Source organism: Apodemus sylvaticus, chromosome 1 (assembly GCF_947179515.1).
Source record: "Apodemus sylvaticus chromosome 1, mApoSyl1.1, whole genome shotgun sequence".
Taxonomy (NCBI): Eukaryota; Metazoa; Chordata; class Mammalia; order Rodentia; family Muridae; genus Apodemus; species Apodemus sylvaticus.
Genome location: NC_067472.1, coordinates 200058131 through 200079425, shown reverse-complemented (window position 1 = coordinate 200079425; position 21295 = coordinate 200058131). Strand labels below are relative to the sequence as shown.

The 21295-nt window shown below is 41.6% G+C and overlaps 1 protein-coding gene across 1 annotated transcript; it reads right to left on the bottom strand.

The window, feature by feature from the left end:
- Positions 1–5663: 5663 nt before the first annotated feature.
- On the bottom strand, positions 5664–20498 carry Znf329 (zinc finger protein 329). The gene is made up of 2 exons (XM_052171033.1): positions 20296–20498; positions 5664–12444 (listed from the first exon to the last, which is right to left on the bottom strand). Exon 2 carries the CDS (start codon positions 12434–12436, stop codon positions 10814–10816), a length of 1623 nt encoding a protein of 540 aa, XP_052026993.1. The 5' UTR covers positions 12437–12444; positions 20296–20498; the 3' UTR covers positions 5664–10813.
- Between the last annotated feature and the right edge of the window lie 797 nt (positions 20499–21295).

The window sequence follows — 21295 nt, the reverse complement described above, 5'->3', positions numbered from 1 at the left end:
GGGGAAAGTCGTTCCCAGCATCACAAAGCAATGCTACAGCACACCTCTGCAATATTCTCTCTCTTTGGTGCCGACACTGCTGGAGCCTAGAATAAAGTGAATGCGGCCATATTTTCTCACCGTTATTGGTGGTTTCTGATTTCCTCCTAGAAGTTCTGTTACAACAGAAACTACCTTCCAGAAGGGATGATCTCAGAATCTTCTTGGAACAAGTAAGAGAAATATGTCTCCTCACATGCAGCTCACCAGTACAGGATTGCGTGAATACAGGATCTAGACAAAGGCCCAACTGAAGTAAGAATGGACTCAGGCTCTCCAGGATTTCTTTGAATCTTAACATGGACAATGACCCTCTATGTAAGTGAGCATCTGCCCCGGTGGCTACTCAAATGGATTAAGTTGAACATACCGATGGAGATCATTTATTAACAATGTGCAGCATCCTTTGTCTTAGTCCGTATTCTACAGTTGTGTGAATTACATCTAACTCTTAACATGGCAAAGCACCCTTTACTTGGTTACTTGTTCTCCCAACTCCTCAGTCTGGAACTAAACGTTTCTTTTAAGCATGGCTACTTATAACAGAAATGTGATCATTTGCAGAGGTTCTACATGAATTAGTTTTAATTTATCAAGATGTAGCTCAACAAACTGATCATCCAATCAGGCTAATACTGCAGTTGTACTTAATAAGTCCACCATCAAAGAACTAGGGCTAGACTTCATCTATGACATCAACATCCAGAAAGCCCTGCAAGGGGTACCCTGAAACCCAATGTGTACTGTACAGACTGCTGGGAAAGAAGAGATATCTAGCCAGTGAGGAACTTAGCAGATTCAGGGAGTCTGAGAAGATGTCCAAGTTCACTGTAGATGAAGAATCGAAGGCACTGGAACCACAGCCGAGTTTACTTTATGTGCTGTATCTGAAAGTGGCCAGAGTCAAATTTCTAAGAAACACAAAACAGTGACTGTGAAAAAAAAAAAGGAAAGAAAACAGATGGTTTCTACATGTGTCATACAGTATTCCGTTTTAAGAGAAGAGATCAGTCTGGTTTATAAAGTCCCCCATCAAGGAGAAGTTTATCCCCGGTCATATCTGAGATGCTTCTTTAGTTTCCTGAGATCTTACTAGCTGCCCAAACACAACCGCTCTCTTCCTCTCCTCTCCCTTCATACCGCACTCTCTCATGCCCCGTGTACCAGACTCCCTCAGCGCAAACTTCACCTCAGCCACCTAGTCGGCTCCTGCATCTGTCGAATGCAGACCTACATCCTGAACTGTCTATGTCTCCATGACACCACAGATGAAAGCTAAAGCTATCTCACCTGATGACATAATGCATGTTGAGTCTCCCCATCCCAGCAAACATCTACGCAGCAGGGAAGGCCAGGCACCTACGCATCATCTTCTATCTGCTCTTTATCTCTAGGTCACAATCTGTCAGCTCCCACCTTCAAATATGCCCGGAATTTTATGTCTCACCCCTTCTACTGCTGTGGCCTAAACTATAACTGCTTTTTCCATTTGAAATGTACATACAAATATGATACTTTCAAGCAATAAATTCAACTCACCAAGTCCTTAAATACATTTCTGTTGACTTTCTCACACTGATGATATAAAACATGTCTATGTCTGACCAGTTATTATTCTGATCTCTATTACAAGGACTGCTTTTCTAGGCTCTAAACTCCACATGAGCAAGACCATAAATGCTCTGGTGCTGAGCTTGTATGGATCAACAGTAGCTCTTCAGAGTCATGTATGTGCTGAACTATACCAACCACTTACAGAATTAACCCCAAACTCTACCCCAACTCTTCCAAAAGAAGAGAGACTATACTACAAAACAAGTATTGAACTAAAATCAATGTCAAAAAAAAAGAATGTGCGTAATACTTCTTATGAATCTTGATGCAAAAATACTGAACAACATACAAGTAAACTGGCAAGATTGTATACCAGGGCCAAATAGGACTCATTTTTGCAGTTTGAAGACTCAGACATAAATAATTCATCAATGTAACAAACCACATTAACAGAACAAAAGAAAAACATACAGCTATCCTGATGATGTAGACAAAGTACCAGCTAGATTTGTTGACTGTAAAAGTTGAAGAGAGACAGACTACAGACCAATAGAACAGAATATAGAGCATGTGTATAAACTCTGCAAATGACTTTGAACAAGGCCGGCCCGCGGGAAAGAGCAGCCCTTCAGACAACGGTGAGAAACACTGAATAGATCCAAATGCAAGGGGATGAAGCTGAACCCTGATCTAGGCTCCACTCAGAATGGGTCGCGGGCTTACATATAAAGCGCAGCACTATGAAAGTTCTACGAAACGCTAGCATGCTACACTGTTAAGTATATATCCTAAGAAAGTTAAGGTGTAAGAGACAAAAATCTTTTTGACACGTTAAGGACCCTCCACTTTTACTAGTTTAAAAACATGAAACTTCCCTGACGTGTTCAACAGATGAATGGTTTAAAAACCTCAGCAACTAGAAAATGGAGGACGGTTTAAGCTACATAGAGAGGTGACCGGCTCGAAAAAACTCTTCTTGTGAATCTATAATTATTTCAAAACTGTTGAAACACAATGATGTGTAAAAGCCTCTGACTAAAGAAACATAAATGCCCTAGGGAAAATGCAGAAACCTGAACATAGATGGGTGCCAAACAATAGTAAGAAATATCATCTGTTTAGGTGTGGTAATGGCGTTAAGAGTTATATAGAACAATGCTCCTTCCTTTAAAATACAAGAAAAAAAATTAGAGGTAAAACATCCTACTTAAAAATTCATTTCCATTGTCGGGCGGTGGTGGTGCGTGCCTTTAATCCCAGCACTCCTTCGTAGCCATCCACTAGACGCCTTCTGAGAAGTATGTTACTAAATTTGTTCTTGCCAAGTCCTTAATGAATGCTGACCATAGTAGAGTACTTCTCCCAGAAGCATTTGCATCTTTCCTATATATTTTCAGCATGTAACAGTTATATATTATGCGCTGATATTATGTGTTATGTGCATGTTCATATACTATATTTGTGAGTTTGACCTCTATATGTAATGGGTTTATATGTATTTTTGTGTGTATTATATACATATTTATGATTATATATGGTCACATATTTACATATAAATATGGCTGCATATATATGTTTACTCATATATATTAATTTTTATATACCATTTGAAAATAATTTTTTTTTTGTTTTTTTCGAGACAGGGTTTCACTATGTAGCCTTGGCTGACCTAATATTCACTCTGTAGACCAGGCTGGCCTCGAACTCAGAGATCTGCCTGCCTTTGCCTCCCAAGTACTGGGATTAAAGGCATACACCACCACTGCCCGACAATGGAAATAAATTTTTTAAGTAGGATGTTTTACCTCTAAATATTTCTTTTCTTGTATTTTAAAGGAAGGAGCATTGTTCTATATAACTCTTAACGCTATTACCACACCTAAACAGATGATATTTCTTACTATTGTTTGGCACCCATCTATGTGGAGTCCAGGGAGAGGTCAGTCTCTATGAGGAAAGAGATGGCGAGAAGGCAGAATACGGACTGGTGGCCAGAAAGGCACAGAAAAGAAAGCTTGGGAGTGGACGCAGAGAACAGTAGGTATTCCGGTCCCTAACCCTGAGAGGGAGAGGAGGAGGAGGAGGAGGAGGAGGAGGAGGAGGAGGAGGAGGAGGAGGAGGAGGAGGAGGAGGAGGAGGAGGAGGAAGAGGAGGAGAAGGAGGAGGAGGAGGAGGAGCTGCGTCTACAACTGCACTTGGTCGGAAAGCAGCAAGGTCCACCCTACCAGAGGAGTGCGAACCCCAGGGAGTCTGACCCAAAGGAAGAAAGAACTAGTCTCCGCGTCCTGCGGGGTGCGTACACACGTGACATTACGGACAAAAAAAAAGCCACCAGCCCAGCCTCAACTTCAGATCCCAAGATACCCAGACACACAGGTCTAAGGCTCTGCTGCACCTCTGCAGGAGCAGGGATGAGGGGTGGGGGGGATGGAGGGATGGGGAGGTAGGGGAGGGGGTGGGGAGCGAGGGATGGGGGTTAGGGGTGGGGAGTGGGGGGCGGACAACAAAGGATGAAGACCCCACCTAAGAACCATGGAGACGCCCACTCACCTCCATGGGCACCACCCCCACGTCGGAAATGGAAACAGTACTAATGTCCTTTTATGTGCCATGGAAAATTCTACCACTATATAAACGTGAAGCTGGCGAGCCTCAGAGGACACGGCCATAAACAGATTTCCTTAGGCGGTGCCTTCCTGTACTCTGAGCATTGGTCATCCAGAGTTTGAGGGGCTGACAAGGAGACATAGTCACTTTCTGACAGGCGGGCAGCTAGGGAAAGGGGCCATGCCTAGGGAATACAAACAGTAAATTTATAACCCTGATAGTTTTTTCCTCACATTCCTTACCTGAGACAAAAGCCTGGCAGTGGAAACAAAGGCTTGAGGGCTTTTTCTCTGCCAGTAGGGTCCCTGCTGATGGGCTGGCTCAAAAGTTCAAGGCCGGGCCCAGACATGTTTAAACAACAGATGCGGTTCAGTCACCCATCCTGTCTGTCTTGAAACCGAACTCTCCAAAATTAGGGGAAGAAGAACTTACAAAAAACGAAAACAATTGTCTTGGAGAAGCTTTGCTGGGTCTTTTCTGTGTTCTTCCTTGCCCCCCAATAAAAGCCATTCTTGATGGGCTGATTTCTGTCTGTTCCTGCATGCTGCATTTCGGTTTCCTTGCTGCTGTCACCTTAGAGGTTTTTCCTGCTTTTAAATTCTTTAATTGCTGAGGAGAGGCAATCCCTGGGGATTACCTAGGGGTAATAAATGGAAGGGCGCTGGAGTTGCAGGTGCCCTCGGTTATATCCCGCGGGAGGCGGGTGGGGAGATGACAGGGGTAGCTACCCTACCTGGGTACTATGGCAAAAGGATGACCACGTCGGAGGTCATTAGAGGGCATAGCTGTGTCAGGATAATGGCTCTCAGGCCCCCTGACTTGGGAGACCCAGGAAGGAGGATCTCTTGAGTGAGTTCTCTTCCAGCCTGGCAAATAAGGAGTTCCACTCCTGCCCAGGATATAGTAAGACCCCACCCCACCCCACCCCACCCAACCTCTTTTTAACTAGAAACTACTATGACTATCCACAGTTTCTTGGCCAGGCAGTGCCTAGAACCGTACTGTTTCTGAGAATAGTCATATGAAAGACTTCCTCCCAAGTCAAAACCAAGAAATGCAGAGTTGCTTATTAACTAGTTACCTGTCAACACTTGTTATCGTATTATTATTCATCCAGTGTCCTGGGACTTCTATAGCATGTAATGAATTTGGACACTGCCATGAATTTACTGGCTATTTGGATTTCCATATTCAAAATGGCACAGAACCAAAGCGTTTGCCCACATTTTCAATGGGTTTTATCTTTGAGATGCTGAACCCTTAACATATTTAAATAACATTCCTATGTCCGATCTATGAGCTACATGGTCTTTTTTTTTCTCTATAGCTTGCCATTTCACTTACATAATATGGATTTTCTGATGCACCTGTGTTGCCACCCACAGCAACAGGTGAACCGGAGACCTGAAAAGGAGCCCTGGGGATGTATGGGGAGGCGGCGAAAGAGAATGGAGTCAGGAGTCTGCCGATCAAGACTGAGACTTTAATAAATGTTAATAAATATATAGCTTGGAAGGACCCCCTCCTCCCAGGCTTGGAGGTGAAGTCCCAGAGCTCGCAGGCTCCGCTCTCAGCAGGTCGCCTGCTAAGATCAGCATTCTTCAAGTCTAGCGATCAGGAACACTTCCAGGTGAGAGCAGCATACTGTATTGTTCTCTAAAGAACAAAGGCCAGGAGTTTCACAGGCTGAGAACTGAAGATCAGAGCAGAGGCTGGAAGCCCAGCTCAGTGTCCGAGGGGGAGGGACACACAAGAATTCTTAAGTGTACTGTAACTTCTCTGATAGTCATTTCACTTTAAAAAGTTTGAAATTCTCAACTAGAAGCTTCAAGACGCCTTTCCATTTAAATAGTTTGTCTATAAAACTACAGCCCCTGGGTAAACGCTACTCCGAATCTTGTGGGTTTGGTCAATGAATATTTTATTATAGTTCTGTCTTTTGTTTTTCTTTTGAGACTGAGTCTATGTGGTCCATGTTTGTGGCAATCATCCTGTCACTGCCTCTAAATGCTGAGATTTACAAGTGAGCACCACCAGGCCTGGCTTCCTTTAATAAATGAAACTTGAATTTTCTGCATTTTTCACTGTGAAATACAATTTTTAAAAAATCAGAGTCCATATGTAAAATTTTATTGGACATATCCACACACATTTCCTTACAAATCATCTACAGCTACGTCCACATTACAGTCATCTGTGGTTGAGTAGTTGCAGCAATGATATTTTACAGTTTAACATACGATTTTTCCCTTGCAGGAAAAAAAAATGCTGATCCATGGGATAAGGAATAAGGTATAGATTTTCAACTATATAAATTATTTTCCCCAAACCACATGATAACACTTCACACCACTAAGGCAAAAAATAAATAAGGCAAGGACATGAAGAAGTCAAAGTAGTCACACATCAGTAGAACGTTAAACGGACATCGGTTCCTCAAAAGCAAACAACGATCCAGCAACCAGTAAGATACAGTTGTAATCATACTGTGGCAAAATACTTTTCAGCCATAAAAAGGACCTTGAACATACAACATGAACCTTGAAAACATTATGCTAAATGAAATTAAGTTACAAAGGGCCACATGTCTTATTTTTCCACTGATGTACAATGTAAAGAATTGGCAACGACACAGTGGAAGGAGATTGGAGACTGCCAGGGCCAGAGGAACAGGAGGAGGCTAAGAGGCACCAAGGGCTTCTCTATGGATAACGAACAATGTCCCGCAATTACAGAATGGAAGTGACTGAACAACCTGGTGAGGATATCATGAATCACTCAATAGTCCCTTTATTTTTTAAAACTTGAACACTAGTCTATTTTATCAGAAATGGCCATTAATGCTGAATACCTCCGGTTATTAAGCATAGATACAAGCATATACTTATGTACTTGTTATTTTCTTCTGCTAGGACTTCATTACTCATATTCTGAAACCATTTAACTTCAGAATCATAGATGTTTTCCTGTAACTGCACTTACCCTTGGCGCCAAGTTTTGCTCTCCACATCTGCCTCTGCAATGAAGCCAGTTCTTTAACTGCTGCTCATAAAGAAGTTCCGTCTATAATTGAATTGCTCCTCCCTGTAACTCACATGGTGGAAGGTTTCTTCTCCCTAAAGCCTAACCTCTTGTCCCATGACATCACACCCTCACATGTCACACAGGTGATTGCCTTTCACTGGGAAGGGAAATGAATGATCAAGCTTTTTAAAACTGCAATCACATTTATCCAACATGGACATCCCATCCCCCTCTCAGCTTTGCTTGTCTCTCAGACGTCAACCACCATCTGATGCATGCTGTGCACTTTTCTCCCCTGCTGAACTGTAAACACCTTGTTCTGCTTTCTGCTGTAACACCAACCCTTACTGCAAGTTCTCTATACAGCTGCAGAACTAAGAAAGACTGAAGCTGGTGAACAATCTGCAAGCCGGCATACTTGAACACCGACAGCTTGAAAATTAAAAGGATGTGGGTTAATGGCAACTAGTTAAGACACTGACCATAATTATAAATGCTCCCAATCTCCGTGTTGGCTGTAACCCCTGCTCTGGACATTCTTGGGCTCTGGACATGCTTCATGATGCTGAAATATGCCTTCTTCTTGGCCAACCAAGTGGACAGGGGTAGGATTACAGTTACAAGAAAGTTGCTCTATCTTTTCTGCGATTTCTTTTCACAAATGGGTACTCACAGAATTTATTTTATTATTATTTCTTGTTTGGGTCAGGATCTCACTAGGTAGCCCCTAGCTGACCTGGAATTCACTTTGTAGAGCAGGCTGGCCTCAAACTTAAAAAGATCCCTCTGCTTCTGCCTCCTGAGTTCTGGCATTAAAGGAGTACGCCTGTGCACATTCACAGTATTTACATCTCTAAGCTAGTAATAGAATCCAGGACTGTTAAAATGGTGAATGCACAGAGGCCAACAGAGCCAAGAGACGTCTTTTTTTCCTTAAAAAATTTTTATAGCTATGGAGTGGAAAGGGTTAGTTTACTTAACTTTAAAGAACACACTTCAGTGAGGAGTCTAAAAAGAATTATCAAACAAAGTTTATCACCTATAGATAATATAACAAATTACCACACAAGAAAAATGTGGCTTAAAACCACACATCAGTTATTGCCGTTTAGGACTTGAATCCACTCAATCTCAATAGACTAATAAGAACAGGAGTAATTCCTTTTAGGGAGACTCTGGGGAAGAACCCATTTTCTTACCTCTCTGGCTTTCAGAAGCCACTCATGTGCGGATTCTCCAGCCTCAAAGCCAGGAACAGTAAGTTAAGTGCCCCTCAAAGTCAGGAAAAGTAAAGTAAGTGTTCATTCTTTAAAATACTCTACCTTCACTTTCTCCATCTGATTCCAGCCCAAGTTTCCTCTACCTATGTAAGGGCTGTGTGAGTACATGGTACTCATCCTGATAGTCCAGTACACTCTCCTGTCTATTCCCCAGTCCAGCAAGCCCACCACTGAAAACTGCCCAGGTTGCACTGGAAGTCATCTGGAACTCTCCCAAGTCAAATCTCACCTTTCCCTCTTTAGTCAACAGTGTCCATCTTCTACACAGTAGTTATTTTCACTACAGTAGTTTTACCAGATCATCTGAGAAAACTAATTTTAAAAAAGAGCAAGAGGAAACAATCTACACTCACACAAATCCCATGTGGACGCACTACAATTTCAGAGCTCCTGTTCCAGAATCTGAAATGTAGTATCAAGAAGCAGGGACACTACTAACACTAATAGTACATGCATATTTTACTTGAGAGTAACAGACACCAAAGTGTTGCACCCTTGAGTAATATAAACAGTCCACTAGGTATTTGCTAATACCTCATTCATACATAATCTGTACGTTACAAATGATTGTGTGTGCGTGTGTGTATGTGTGTGTGTGTGTTTGTGTGTCCCAATCACAGTACTCATAACTGTTCCAAGGGCTATTTTTATAGGATGCCTGACAATATCTTTGGCCTCTATTCACTAGGCACCAGACCCTTTCTATCGTATGGGTGCTAGGAACTGAACCCAGGTCCTCTGGAAGAATATCAAGCACTCTCTACCACTATCTCTCCATCCCTATCAGATGATAACCTTCCTGCCGTTCCGTCAACGGCATGCATACAGAAGACTGGGATGTCTAACTTCCTTATGAATCTACTCAGCAGCCTTAATTATCTCAAAATAGACTTATGATTCTCTCTCCACAGGAACCAAAAGATAAAAGATAGGGTCAAAACAAAATTTCCAGGAGGAATCAGAGGCCTCTGAAGCTCTCAGTCAGCTAACACTGCACTGAGAAAGGACATGCTAAGATTATTCCAGATTTTTCCGTAACTTTCTCTCCCATACCCTTAAGACTCTTATGCCTCTCCCTCTACAGCGCCATAATCTTTATATCCAAAATTCCAAATAAATGACTAGGCTTTGGGATGCTCTGATTCCAGAAGAGCATCTGTCAATATACACCTGGAGATGCTTATAGCTTCCTGTAACCATGACCTAGCCTTTGTAGGATATCTGATGGTATCTTTGGCCTCTATCCACTGGCAAAGATCCAAGAAACTCCGAATTTGTTTCCTTTTAGCTTCACTTTTATATACATTACCAAATTAGTACATAAAAATGTATAAATAAAAAGGCAAAACAACACAGTTGTAGTCTCCTAAGAAGCCACTTAATTCCATCATCCACTGCTAACCTACAATCAAATATGAACATGCTTACATGATTATAATAAATCTACTTTTATGCCTTCTTTTGCAGTGATCTAAGCATTTTTAGGATAGCAATGAAACCTTTGGATTTTGCTTCAAAAGACCTGAACTCTACACAAATTAGTATCCGAAATAATCAACAATGGTGAAGGCAGGTGATAACTGAAATACAATTCAATATTTTCTTATTCAACACCTAAAACAATGGGTCCTATTTCTTAGAAGCGGCCCTTTCCACCATGGAGAGTATTTTAGTCTTAAGAAGGACAACTTCATTTCAATCACAAGCAACTCCTATCTCATTAAGTGAGTCATCTGTGTTCTGGCAGGGCCATAAAACAGAAGTGCATTCGAACAGCAAACCCAGCTACATCCTGGGGTAGTTTGTAGAGCACTGTGAAAGACGTCCTAGCACTATGCCTTTGTGGAAACAGGACAGTAAAACCTCTGGACAAAAATGTCACTTACAAATAACATTTATAAGCTTTGACTGACTCTAATAAGCATTTGCTTGTATACAACAAGGTGATACTATTAAAGATGTCTCCTACTGGTTACTTACTGAATGAATTCCAGGTTTTTTTTCCAGTTTCAGTATCCTGATGTAAAGGTAAATGGGTATCTCTAGGAAAATGCCTCCTTCACCGACAGGCGCTTTATTTCAGTGTATGCACTATATGTTTGGTATAGACTGAATCATCCCTGAAGCCTTTACTACATTGATTACCATTCAATCCTCTCTTCAGGAGTTCCCTAATAACAGTATTACTGCAATTATAATATATCTCCTATTCAGTTTTTTTTTTATAAAGAATTCTTTTCTGTTAGCAAGGGAAGTCACATGTAAAGACAAATCCCTTGTTCACTCAAGAAGAGTACGGCCCATGTCCATTACGTTACCGTGGGCTGCTCTTCAAGGTGTGTTCTCTGATGTCGGGCAAGACACCAGCTCCTTCTAAATATTTTCCCACAGTGAGGACACTGGCTGGGACCCTCTCTGTTATGAAGTCTCTGATGCACTACCAGGTGAGTGTTCTGCCTGAAGGACTTCCCACACTTCAGACACTGGTACGGAGTCTCCTTAGTATGAATCCTCTGGTGCTTAGTCAGACAGGAGCTGTCCCTAAAAGCTTTCCCACACTGATTACACTCATAAGGCCTTTCACCAGTATGAATTCTCTGGTGCCGGATAAGTCCAGCAATGTTCCTGAAGAGTTTGCGACACTGGTTACAGCCATAAGGCTTCTCACCAGTGTGAATCCTCTGATGCCTGATGAGATATGCACTCTCGATGAAGGTTTTCCCACACTCTTTACATTCAAAAGGTTTCTCCCCAGAATGAATTTTCTGATGCACAATGAGGTGAGAGTTGCGACTGAAGGACTTCCCACACTCTACACATTCAAAAGGCTTCTCTCCAGTGTGTGTCCTCTCATGCTGAGTGAGGTATGAGCCGTCTCGGAAGGCCTTCCCGCATCTGCTACACTCGTAGGGCTTCTCCCCGGTGTGGATTCTGAGATGCACCGTGAGGTGAGAGATGTCAGTGAAGGGCTTCCCACATTCATTACATCTATATGGTTTTTCCCCTGTATGAGTTCTTTGATGCAAAATCAGGGATGAATTTCTGTTGAAAGATTTTCCGCAGTCTAGACATGTGTAAGGCTTCTCACCCGTGTGAATCCTCTGGTGCTGCGTCAGTGCCGATCCGTCACTGAAGGCCTTCCCACACTTGCTGCATTTGTAGGGTTTCTCTCCTGTATGAATCCTTCGGTGTACAATCAAGTTGTAGTTCTTGGAGAATGATTTTCCACAATCATTACAGGTATAAGGCTTCTCACCAGTGTGAGTTCGATGGTGTAAAACCAGAGAAGAGTTCCGTTTGAAGCACTTGCCACATTCAGCACATTTATTGGGTTTCTCAGTAGAATGACTTCTCTTCTCATTAAGAGAGGAGCTCAGGGCTGAGATGTCCCCAAAGTCCTTACCTTTGTAAAGTTTCTTGCTTCTTTTCTTAATGTTTTTATCACAAAGGGCAGTGGTAAAGTAGTTTAAAGATTTAATACTTTCTGCGTATTTATAGGGTTTATCTCTTGTTTGGTTCCTTACAAGTTGAGTGACTTCCATGGAAGGTTGGGTGATTTTTTCACAAGCGTCGCTGTCACCTGTTCCCTTAACTGTATAATTCTGGGGACAACTATGTATGGTTTGGTCACAATCAAAAGTTTTAATATCTGAGTTATGAACATGGAAGCGGTTTATTCTCTGAGATGGTAGAAGGGCTGGGTTTGTACTCAAATGCTCCCCCAAATTAAGATGGTCACAATTTGCTTCCTGAGCCTCTGTCTTCTCATCGACTAAAGGAGATTGCCTCAAATTTCTTTCCTGGTTCTCACAGTCCCAATTGTCACCTAAAATGGGGAAGCAGGGACCCTCTCTTGTAAATCCTTCCATTTCTACCTCAAAGGAAACACTTTCTTCTTCAGGAACATTCTGAGCTATTATTTTCAGTCTCATGTTCCATACTGAAAAGAAAGAAAAGGACATTAAGTAAACACAGATATATCTGGAAGAAAATGAAAAAAGATTGATATCTGTAAAATGAAGAGTTCAAATGGGGGTCAAGGGCCAAAGCCAAGAGCAGATTGTAAGAAGTGACATTACATTGTAATAGTCTCAGAGAACAGGTCAAAGGAGTGCCGTAGAAGGTACATGGGCGACAAGGAGTCAGACATCTCTGCTCTCTTGGCCACTGCCTTCTTGTCCCCAGCACCAATGCCCCTCATTAGAGGTCAGCACACATTCTCCCAGCCCCAGCCTCACAGTTATCCACAAAAACACAGAGTGAGGAGTTCTTGCCCCAGGTTCATGATCAGAGCTCTGCCCTCATGAAGGAGAAGACAGCACGGGCTAGTCCTCTCATGGAGAAGAAGACAGCACGGGCTAGCAAACCTGAAAGGTCTGGGTCTGCATGCTGAATTCATTAGAGACTCTCCTGCAAAGCTGTGAAAACCTGATCATGTCCAAGGCAAGGCCCACGAATACAGAATGAGACGTATGTGGAAAGCGGCTCCACAGCTCTTCACCATTGTTAACCTTTTTCCTACCACCTTTCCTACTCTTTATAGTTCACAATATTAGGACAAATGGGGTGCAGTGAGACGGCTCAGTGGGTAAAGACACTTGCCAAACTGACGACCGGAGTTCAATGCCTAGGTCACACAGTGAAAGGAAAAAACTCACCTGCAAAGTTGTTATCTGCCCTCCACATGTTCCAGGGCACACACGCCCAGACCCTCAATCAACCAATCAGTCAATGGGAGGAGAAATTAAAACACAACTTGCTCTTTTTAGAGTAAAACCAGACACTTAACTCAGAACATGTATTTTAAGATGATAAAGTCTTTTACATAAAGCCAAAGATTAAAGTATAAAAGACGCTTTCAGAGACAGGACAGACCTGGAGCAGCAGAGCCTAAGAAGGAAGAGCCATTCGGACAGCCTAACAAATTCAACAGCAACACTAAAGTTTCAATAAAACAAAATACAATAAAAAATAATATACAAGTGGAAGGTAGAGATAAATATGAAATAGTGATAAAGATTACCACCCAATAGCAACAAAGAACTCATACAGAAATGCAAAAAAGACAAAAATGTATTTTATCCTAATGAAAACAGAAATCCTGAAAACAACCATCTTCTCATTCTGTGAGTTATTCAATTACATCTTCTTATTGTTCTGTGTTTTGTTTTCCTTTGGCTTGGTTTAGGTTTTGATCTGTTTTAGTTTTTAAGACAGGGTCTCACTATGTTGCCTAGATTCATCTCAAACTTCCTGGAATCAAGTGATCTTTCTGCACCATCTTCTTCATCATATGACTCATAAACTATAACTCTAAAAACAAAATGGGTGGAGTGGCCTCTGCTTATGCTCCCAGCACCTGGAAAGCTGAGTCTGGATGGTTAGGGAATAGTGAGGGGATCATCCTGTGCCACATAGTAAGTTTGAGGGGAACCTAGGCTACATGAGACCCTGTCACAAACAACCAAATATGCAGGCAAACAAACAAAAAAACTCAACACCAGATGTGTGATATGAGTAAAATGAAAAAGGAAATCCAGAATTGTAAACCAGTGATGTATATGCATCAGTTGGGAGGCAGAGGCAGGAGGATCACCACAAGTATGAGAGTACTCTACTCTATATACCAGGTCCTAGATCAGTCAAGCTTACAGAGTAAAGCCCTGTCTATAAAGAAACTAATTAAATGAATAAATACAAGCTTGATAAATACTTGAAGCTCTGTGGCACCCAGTATGACAGTCAAAACCTGTATTTATGCATTTAATCCGCATGGCTGGATAATTTGGTGGCAGCTGTTAAAGCATAAAGCTGTTCACTTTCCCGTCCATCATGAACATATACTCATGGTTACCTCAGAAACGTAAGTCCTAATCAGGACGGGTGAATAATCAATACGCACCTATGAAATGACCTTTTTTACTAATTCATTTTGTGTACAGATGCTTTTTCTGCATGTATGTCTGTGTAACTCGTGCACTTCTGGTACCTGCAGGGGCCAAACGAGCATGCGGGATCCCTACAGCTGCAGCTACAGATGGCTGTGAGCCACCAGGTAAGGACTGGAAACTGAACCCAGGTCCTCTGGAGGAACAGCCAATGCTCTTAATCACTGAGCCATCTCTCTAACCCCTTACTGAATGATCTTAGAATTTAAAAAGAAAGGAAAAAGAAGGAGAAGAAAGGAGGCAGAAGGAGGAGGAGGAGGAGGAGAAGGAGGAGGAGGAGGAGGAGAAGAAAGGAAGGAGAAAAGAAGAAGAAGAAGAAGAGGAGGAAGAAGAAGAAGAAGGAAGAAAAGAAGAAGAAAGGAGAAAAGAAGAAAAGAAGAAAGAAAGGAAGGAGAAGAGGAAGAGAAGGAAGAGGAGGAAGAAGAAGAAGAAGAGGAGGAGGAGGAGGAAGAAAGGAAGGAAGATGGGCTGGAGAGATGGCTCAGCGGTTAAGAGCTCTGACTGCTCTTCTGAAGGTCCTGAGTTCAAATCCTAGCAACCACATGGTGGCTCACAATCATCCGTAATGAGATCTGACACTCTCTTCTGGAGTCTGGAGTGTCTGAAGACAGCTACAATGTACTCACATATAATAAATAAATAAATAAATAAATAAATAAATAAATAAATAAATAAATAAATGGAAGGAAGAAGAAAAGAAGAAGAAAGGAAAAAGAAAAGAAGAAGGAGAAGGAGGAAAAAATAGACCAATAATAGTGAAGATGAAATTTAATACAACTGGTCATGATTACTCAATACCACAGTAGAAAACCAAGAATGATCCGAAAGTTTCTTCCAAAGTACTGAAGAGAAAGCCAGTTACTAGATTTGAGAAAACCATTTCCAAGATTTGGAAATGAGAGTAAAATAAAAACAAATTCAGAAAAAGCAAAAATAATTCTTCAAAGGAAGAGGGACTCAAGAAAGGAGGGAACAGGAAGAAAAAGAAATGATAAATGGATAATATCCAATGCTGAAAAGAAAAACAGTGCTGACCAGATAAGATCACAGAGTTGTGCGTCAAAAAAGAGGAAAGGCATCTATATTTGGAAGAAATCAATATATACAAACAGAACAAAGGGCTTAGTTCCTGTCAGAAATAAAATTCAGAAAAACTGCTGGACAGAGAGACACGCAGCAAAAATATTCAGTAGCCAGCCAAGATGAAAATTTCAGTAGCCAGATGAAAAGCCAAATGTTTTCTAAGCATATGTGAAACAGTCCCTTAACAAAAGAACACATTGAACAAAGCAGACAACAGCAGAAGAGACAGGTCTAGTGGATACAATGCAGTCAAGCTAAGAAACAATCAACAGAAGAATATCAACTACAAAGTAAAAGAAATGTAAAACAAACTTGTGCTTCTTCGGAAAAGCAAAAACTTAATAACCTATTTCTAAGTGACACAAGGAAAACTTTGATAAAAATTAGAAAATACCTGTAAGTAAGCAAGAATGAAAATGCTGTATCACAAAACATGAGGCAACTCAGGCTGAAGTAAACTTAGTTCTTGGACAGAAAATATTAGTCTTTAACATTTATAGTGAAAACGGAAGACCACAGAGCTAGGAGTGTAATCCGGAAGAGTGCTTACCTAGTATGTCTCACACCCTGTGTTCCAGCCCCAGCATCACGAACAATAGCAATGATGAACGCCTGGGTATATTAACGTGTACGCTGCAGCAGGTTAATAGCCATGGGGACCACCATGGCCTCTATGGACTTTTCTCCAAGGTGTCACAACTCATGGATTGTATTGGCTATTAATGTGAATAGCGGAACCGCACCTGCAGCTGTGGGTAAAGCATGGTGTTCCCGAAGTGCCTCTGTTGGCTACAACAACACAATCATCTACTGGTTCTAAATTCAACCCGTGAATCCCCATTGAGCAGCACTCCAGAGCAGTTAACACGCACTTGTTCTCCACTAAGAACACAAGACAAAGGGAGGGGGAAACTGCCTGAACATGTAAAACTTGAGGCTTTCGATGGAATCATCCTTTCACCACCTACTTTTAATTTGACTTAAAAAAGAACAAGACAGAACACTAGTAAGCTCATTTCTCACTCTATACTCCATTAATATATACTCCCATGTGTCAAATAAATGAAAACCATGTATTTTTAAAGGGAAAGAAAAATCCCAAGAAATATTAGAGGATTTGTGGAGGACCATGTACAGTTCCAAGCCCCCTCATGAAGGATCAGAACTCTCTTAACTCCAGTCCCAAAGAACCAATTATTTCCTTCTGGTCTCAGTGAGCACTGCATCTGTGCACATATATACACACTGATAAAACACCCATACACATAAAATTAAAATAAAATAAAAATGTAAGGTCTGACAAGTTCTCCCTAAGCTCAGATAGTGACAGTCTTGTGAATAGGATGGGTAACTAATCATGAGAATTTAAAAAAAAAAATAATGTTCATTTCACTTATAACTGATACTTATTTTATCAAAGCCTAAGACTTAACACAACCAACAAAGTCAAAAGACACTACCAGATGAGAGACAATATTATATACAGGTATCTAGAATATATAAAACTTAGAAGCCTGAAATAAAATGAGACAGGCATGGTGGGTGCACACTTACAATCCGAACACTTGAAAGGTGAAGGTAGGCAAATCAAGAGTTCGAGGCCAGCCTGAGCTATAAGAGATCCTGCCTCTGCCTACTGCACCCACCCCCAATCCATTGCTAGATAGATAAATGGATGGACGGGTGGATGGATGGATGGACGTACAGACAAAGTATGGCGACAACAACAACCCATCTTTTTTAATGAACAAAGCAAAGATCTTGTCTTACTTTAGATCGCTTTCTAAATTCCAATATATGATCTCATGACCTCAATTACAGAAATTTACACCTCACTGTTCTGAATATATGATAGTCTCATGACCTCAATTACAGAAATTTATACCTCACTGTTCTGGAGTCGGGGAAGTCGAAAACGATGGTCAGGTTTGGGTAAGGGCTCACTTCAGCTGACCAAAACAATAAGATGCTGGATATCAATAGTCATGAGAAAAATGCAAATTAGAGCCACACCCACTAAGAGTCAGTGACCACTTCCACATCCATGTAGCTACTCTACAAGACAAATTGTTTATGACATCTAAAGCAAGAAAATACACTGAAAAAAAGTTACAAAGTATAAAAAGAAAAAGAGTATTACAAAGCTATAAAATACATATACATCCTATAAAGTGGATGAGTCTTGAAGATGTTTTCTAAGTCAAAGAAACCAGACACAAAGGACTACAGATTCTTTAACTAGGTATAAGAAATTTCCAAAACAGACCAAAAAAAAGACATCAAAGAGAAATGGAGAAGATAAAAGTGATAGTTAAACGAATGAGTTTTCCTTTGGGAGAGATGAAAAGGTTCTAAACTTGACAAGCATGGTGACACTGACCTTAAATTCCAGCACCCAGGAGGCAGAGATGGATGGATCTCAGAGAACAAGCCAGCCTGGTCCACATTGCAAGTTCCAGTCAAGACAAGGTTAAATGGTGAGACCCTGTCTCAAGAAAGAAAAAGAAAAAAGGAAAAAAGAAAAGCTGAACTACAAAGCTTCAGAGGGTAAACTATGTGGTATACCCACATAGCAAGGTTTTTGTTATTGTTGATTTAAGTGTGTTGAGCCACCAGGATCAGACCTATTTGCCTACTCACCAGCTGACACTTTGATAGTACATTCATTAAAAGTTCAGGAGAGAAATTAATAGCTACAAGACTGGGCTGAACTTGTGTAGAAACTGTTCATTTCCCAAGCACTGGGATTGTACGCACCCATCACCATGTCTAACAGGAGTGCATGTTTCCTTTACTGCTTCTTCAGATGAGAAAAATATTCTAGTTCCTAATTCACACACATTCTCACACATTTATAAAATGCTACAAAAAAGACTCATGGGGCAGGAATCTCCATAAACTTTAGAATGACTAAAATAATGTAGCTCAATGACAATGGCTACCTAGCATATACAAGGTGCTTAGTTCAAAACCAACCAGCCAACCAACCAACCACACACACACACACACACACACACACTCGGTGGTGGCAGGGGGTGCAGGGAAGAGGGAGAGGGAGGTCTTAAGGTAAAATACTGAACTAAGGAAAGATATAAAGCAAAATACAGAATTAAGGAGTTATCCAAGTTACTATGGTAAAGAACGTCTCTAAAAGACAGTAGGTATAAAACATATCCCCCCCCCCAAAAAAAAGAAAGGAAAAAGAAAAGAAACATCTAACTATATGAAAATGAGGAAAAAACAGGAATATTGGGCATTTAAAAATCAAAAACGTAAAAAATTTAAAGTAGCAACCCCAAGAATGATTTACAAATAAGAACAAGCACTTTAACCACAAAGATTGACCACTACCAACTTTATGTGTTTTATTTATGCTTATCTGCAAGGCAAGAAAAGGATTGTCAGTGACAGTATTGAACTGAACAAAGGCACACCCCACAAGATGACACCCTGTCTTTTAAGAAACATCCATCAAAACATTACAAAATTATCAACGAGAAATAGCATTAATCGTTGAAGATGACTGAAAAGACAAACTTAATGCCACACACAATCCTGGAATAAACCTTGAAACAAGGCATTTTTAAAAAAAAAATTTAAAACGTATAGTTATATATAACAATGATTGGCCCCAACAACATTCTATCATAGATCAGGGTTGGGGCATGGACTGCCATGCCTCCTTGAGGATTACACAGGCAGTTAAGGTTGTTGGCAGAGACAATTCTTTTTTTGTAAGATTTCTTTTTATATATTTGTATATGTGTGTCCATATGAGTGAATGTCACACTCTCTAAAGCCAGAATAATGAATTGCATACCTGGGTGACTCCTTTGGAGCTGGAATTACAGGCCTATATGCTAATTACAGCTTGGGTGCTGGAAACCAAACTCAAGTCATCTGAAGAGCAGCAAATGCTCTTAATCACTGAGTCTCTCCAACCCCACAAGATTAACATTAATTTCAGTAGTGTAGCGACTGGGAGGTTGGTAGAATACCCATTCTCCTTTGCTCATGGAAACAGAAAAAGAAAAGGAAAAGGGAAAAAAAAAGCTAGGTTCACATTTTAAAGAGAATCTTCACGAAAGAATTTCAAAGTGTAGTGTAAGAATAGTCACAGTATTACTTCTAGTAATCCAGCCCCCACACACACTATCACGCCTGCCTGTCCTACACTCATTATGTGTGTAAAATATAGTGAGCATGTGTTTAAGAGAACGGAAAAGCTAATGTGGTAAAATGTTAATACGTGATAATCTGGATGGTTTCGTCATTACCTATTACATTAAGCCCGCGATTTAGCTGCGGGTGTGACACCTTTCAAATTAGAAGACTAGGAGAAGAAAGAAGAATGGAGGGAAGTTGTTGGATGAGGATGAACAAAAGCCTGTTTTTTCAGGGAAATAAAACCATTGAAAGCCAAGGAAGAAATAGCAAACCGACCGCAGAACAGAAGTGGAACACATGAACCTCCCTGGGGAGGGAGGGAGAGAGGGATACATAGATGATGGATGGACAGACTGATTGACTGATTGGCTGACTGATGGATTGATTGATTTTGCAAGTACCAGTAAAGTGGAAACCACCTAGAAGACTCCACAGAAAACAGCCCTGCGGCTCATTGGAGCCTGGCAGCCAACTCAGCCCGGCAGATCCGAAGAGCCCAGGCGCCCAAAAGATCTCAGCAAAACCTCCGAGAACAGCGGGGCTGGAGACAAGGACGCCATAAGACACGAGCAGGAAAAGCGGGGCAGCCTCACCCGACAGCAGCGCGGAGGAGCGTCTACAGCAGCCGGACAGGTAACCCTCCGACGCGTCCCCGCTCGCACCCTCCGGGTGAGCCCGACGCAGACGCCCTGCACGCCACCCCTCCAGCACCCCTCGGCTCCCTCGCGCAAGACACTAAGACGGGAAGCGAAGGAACAGCAAGGTGCCGAGGACTCCGGCGGCGGCCATGGTCGCAGCAGCTGCGCATGCGCAGACCCTTATCCTGGGCCGCGCATGCGTCCTGGACGTTCAGCCCCTCTGACCGCCGTGCACTCGGATCTGAGTGTCTCGCACTGGTACCTGCAGCTGCAGAGGCAGGCGCAAAGCATTGCGATCGGGAAGAAACGTCTCCTCACCTTTATGTACGGAGTTATTACTAAGTAATTGATGACTCGCGGATATTCATTTTCTACCACGATTCTGTCTTTTGAGAGGGTTTGCTCTGGGTATGAGAGTCTCCTACCTCAGCATCTCCAGAACTCTCCTGATGTTATAATTTTGTTCTACAGCCTTATTTTTATTTACTGCATAATTTAACAAGAACACGATTATAGGTGAAAATACTAAAATTCAGCCAAATACAGCTCTTTTTTTTTTTTTTTTTTGACAATCATCTGTGGAAATAAGCTATGTTTTGTTTTGGTATTTTGTTTTGGTTTTTCTTTGTTTGGTTGGTTTTGGTTTGTTTGGTTTTGGTTTTTTCGAGACAGGGTTTCTCTGTGTAGCCCTGGCTGTCCTGGAACTCACTCTGTAGACCAGGCTGGCCTCGAACTCAGAAATCCACCTACCTCTGCCTCCCAAGTGCTGGGATTACAGGCGTGTGCCACCACCGCCCAGCATATTTTTTTTTCCTTGTGTGTATGAGTGTTTTGCCTGCATGTATGTCTGCATCACGTGCCTGTGGTGCCCTCAAGACCAGAAAAAGGTGTCATATTCTCGAGGGCTGGAGTTACAGACAGTTGTAAGCTGCCTCGTGGGTGCTGTGAATTGAAC

Excerpts from the sequence above, each read along its gene's own strand:
- Znf329 (XM_052171033.1), bottom strand. The coding sequence starts at position 12,436 with ATGAGACTGAAAATAATAGCTCAGAATGTTCCTGAAGAAGAAAGTGTT.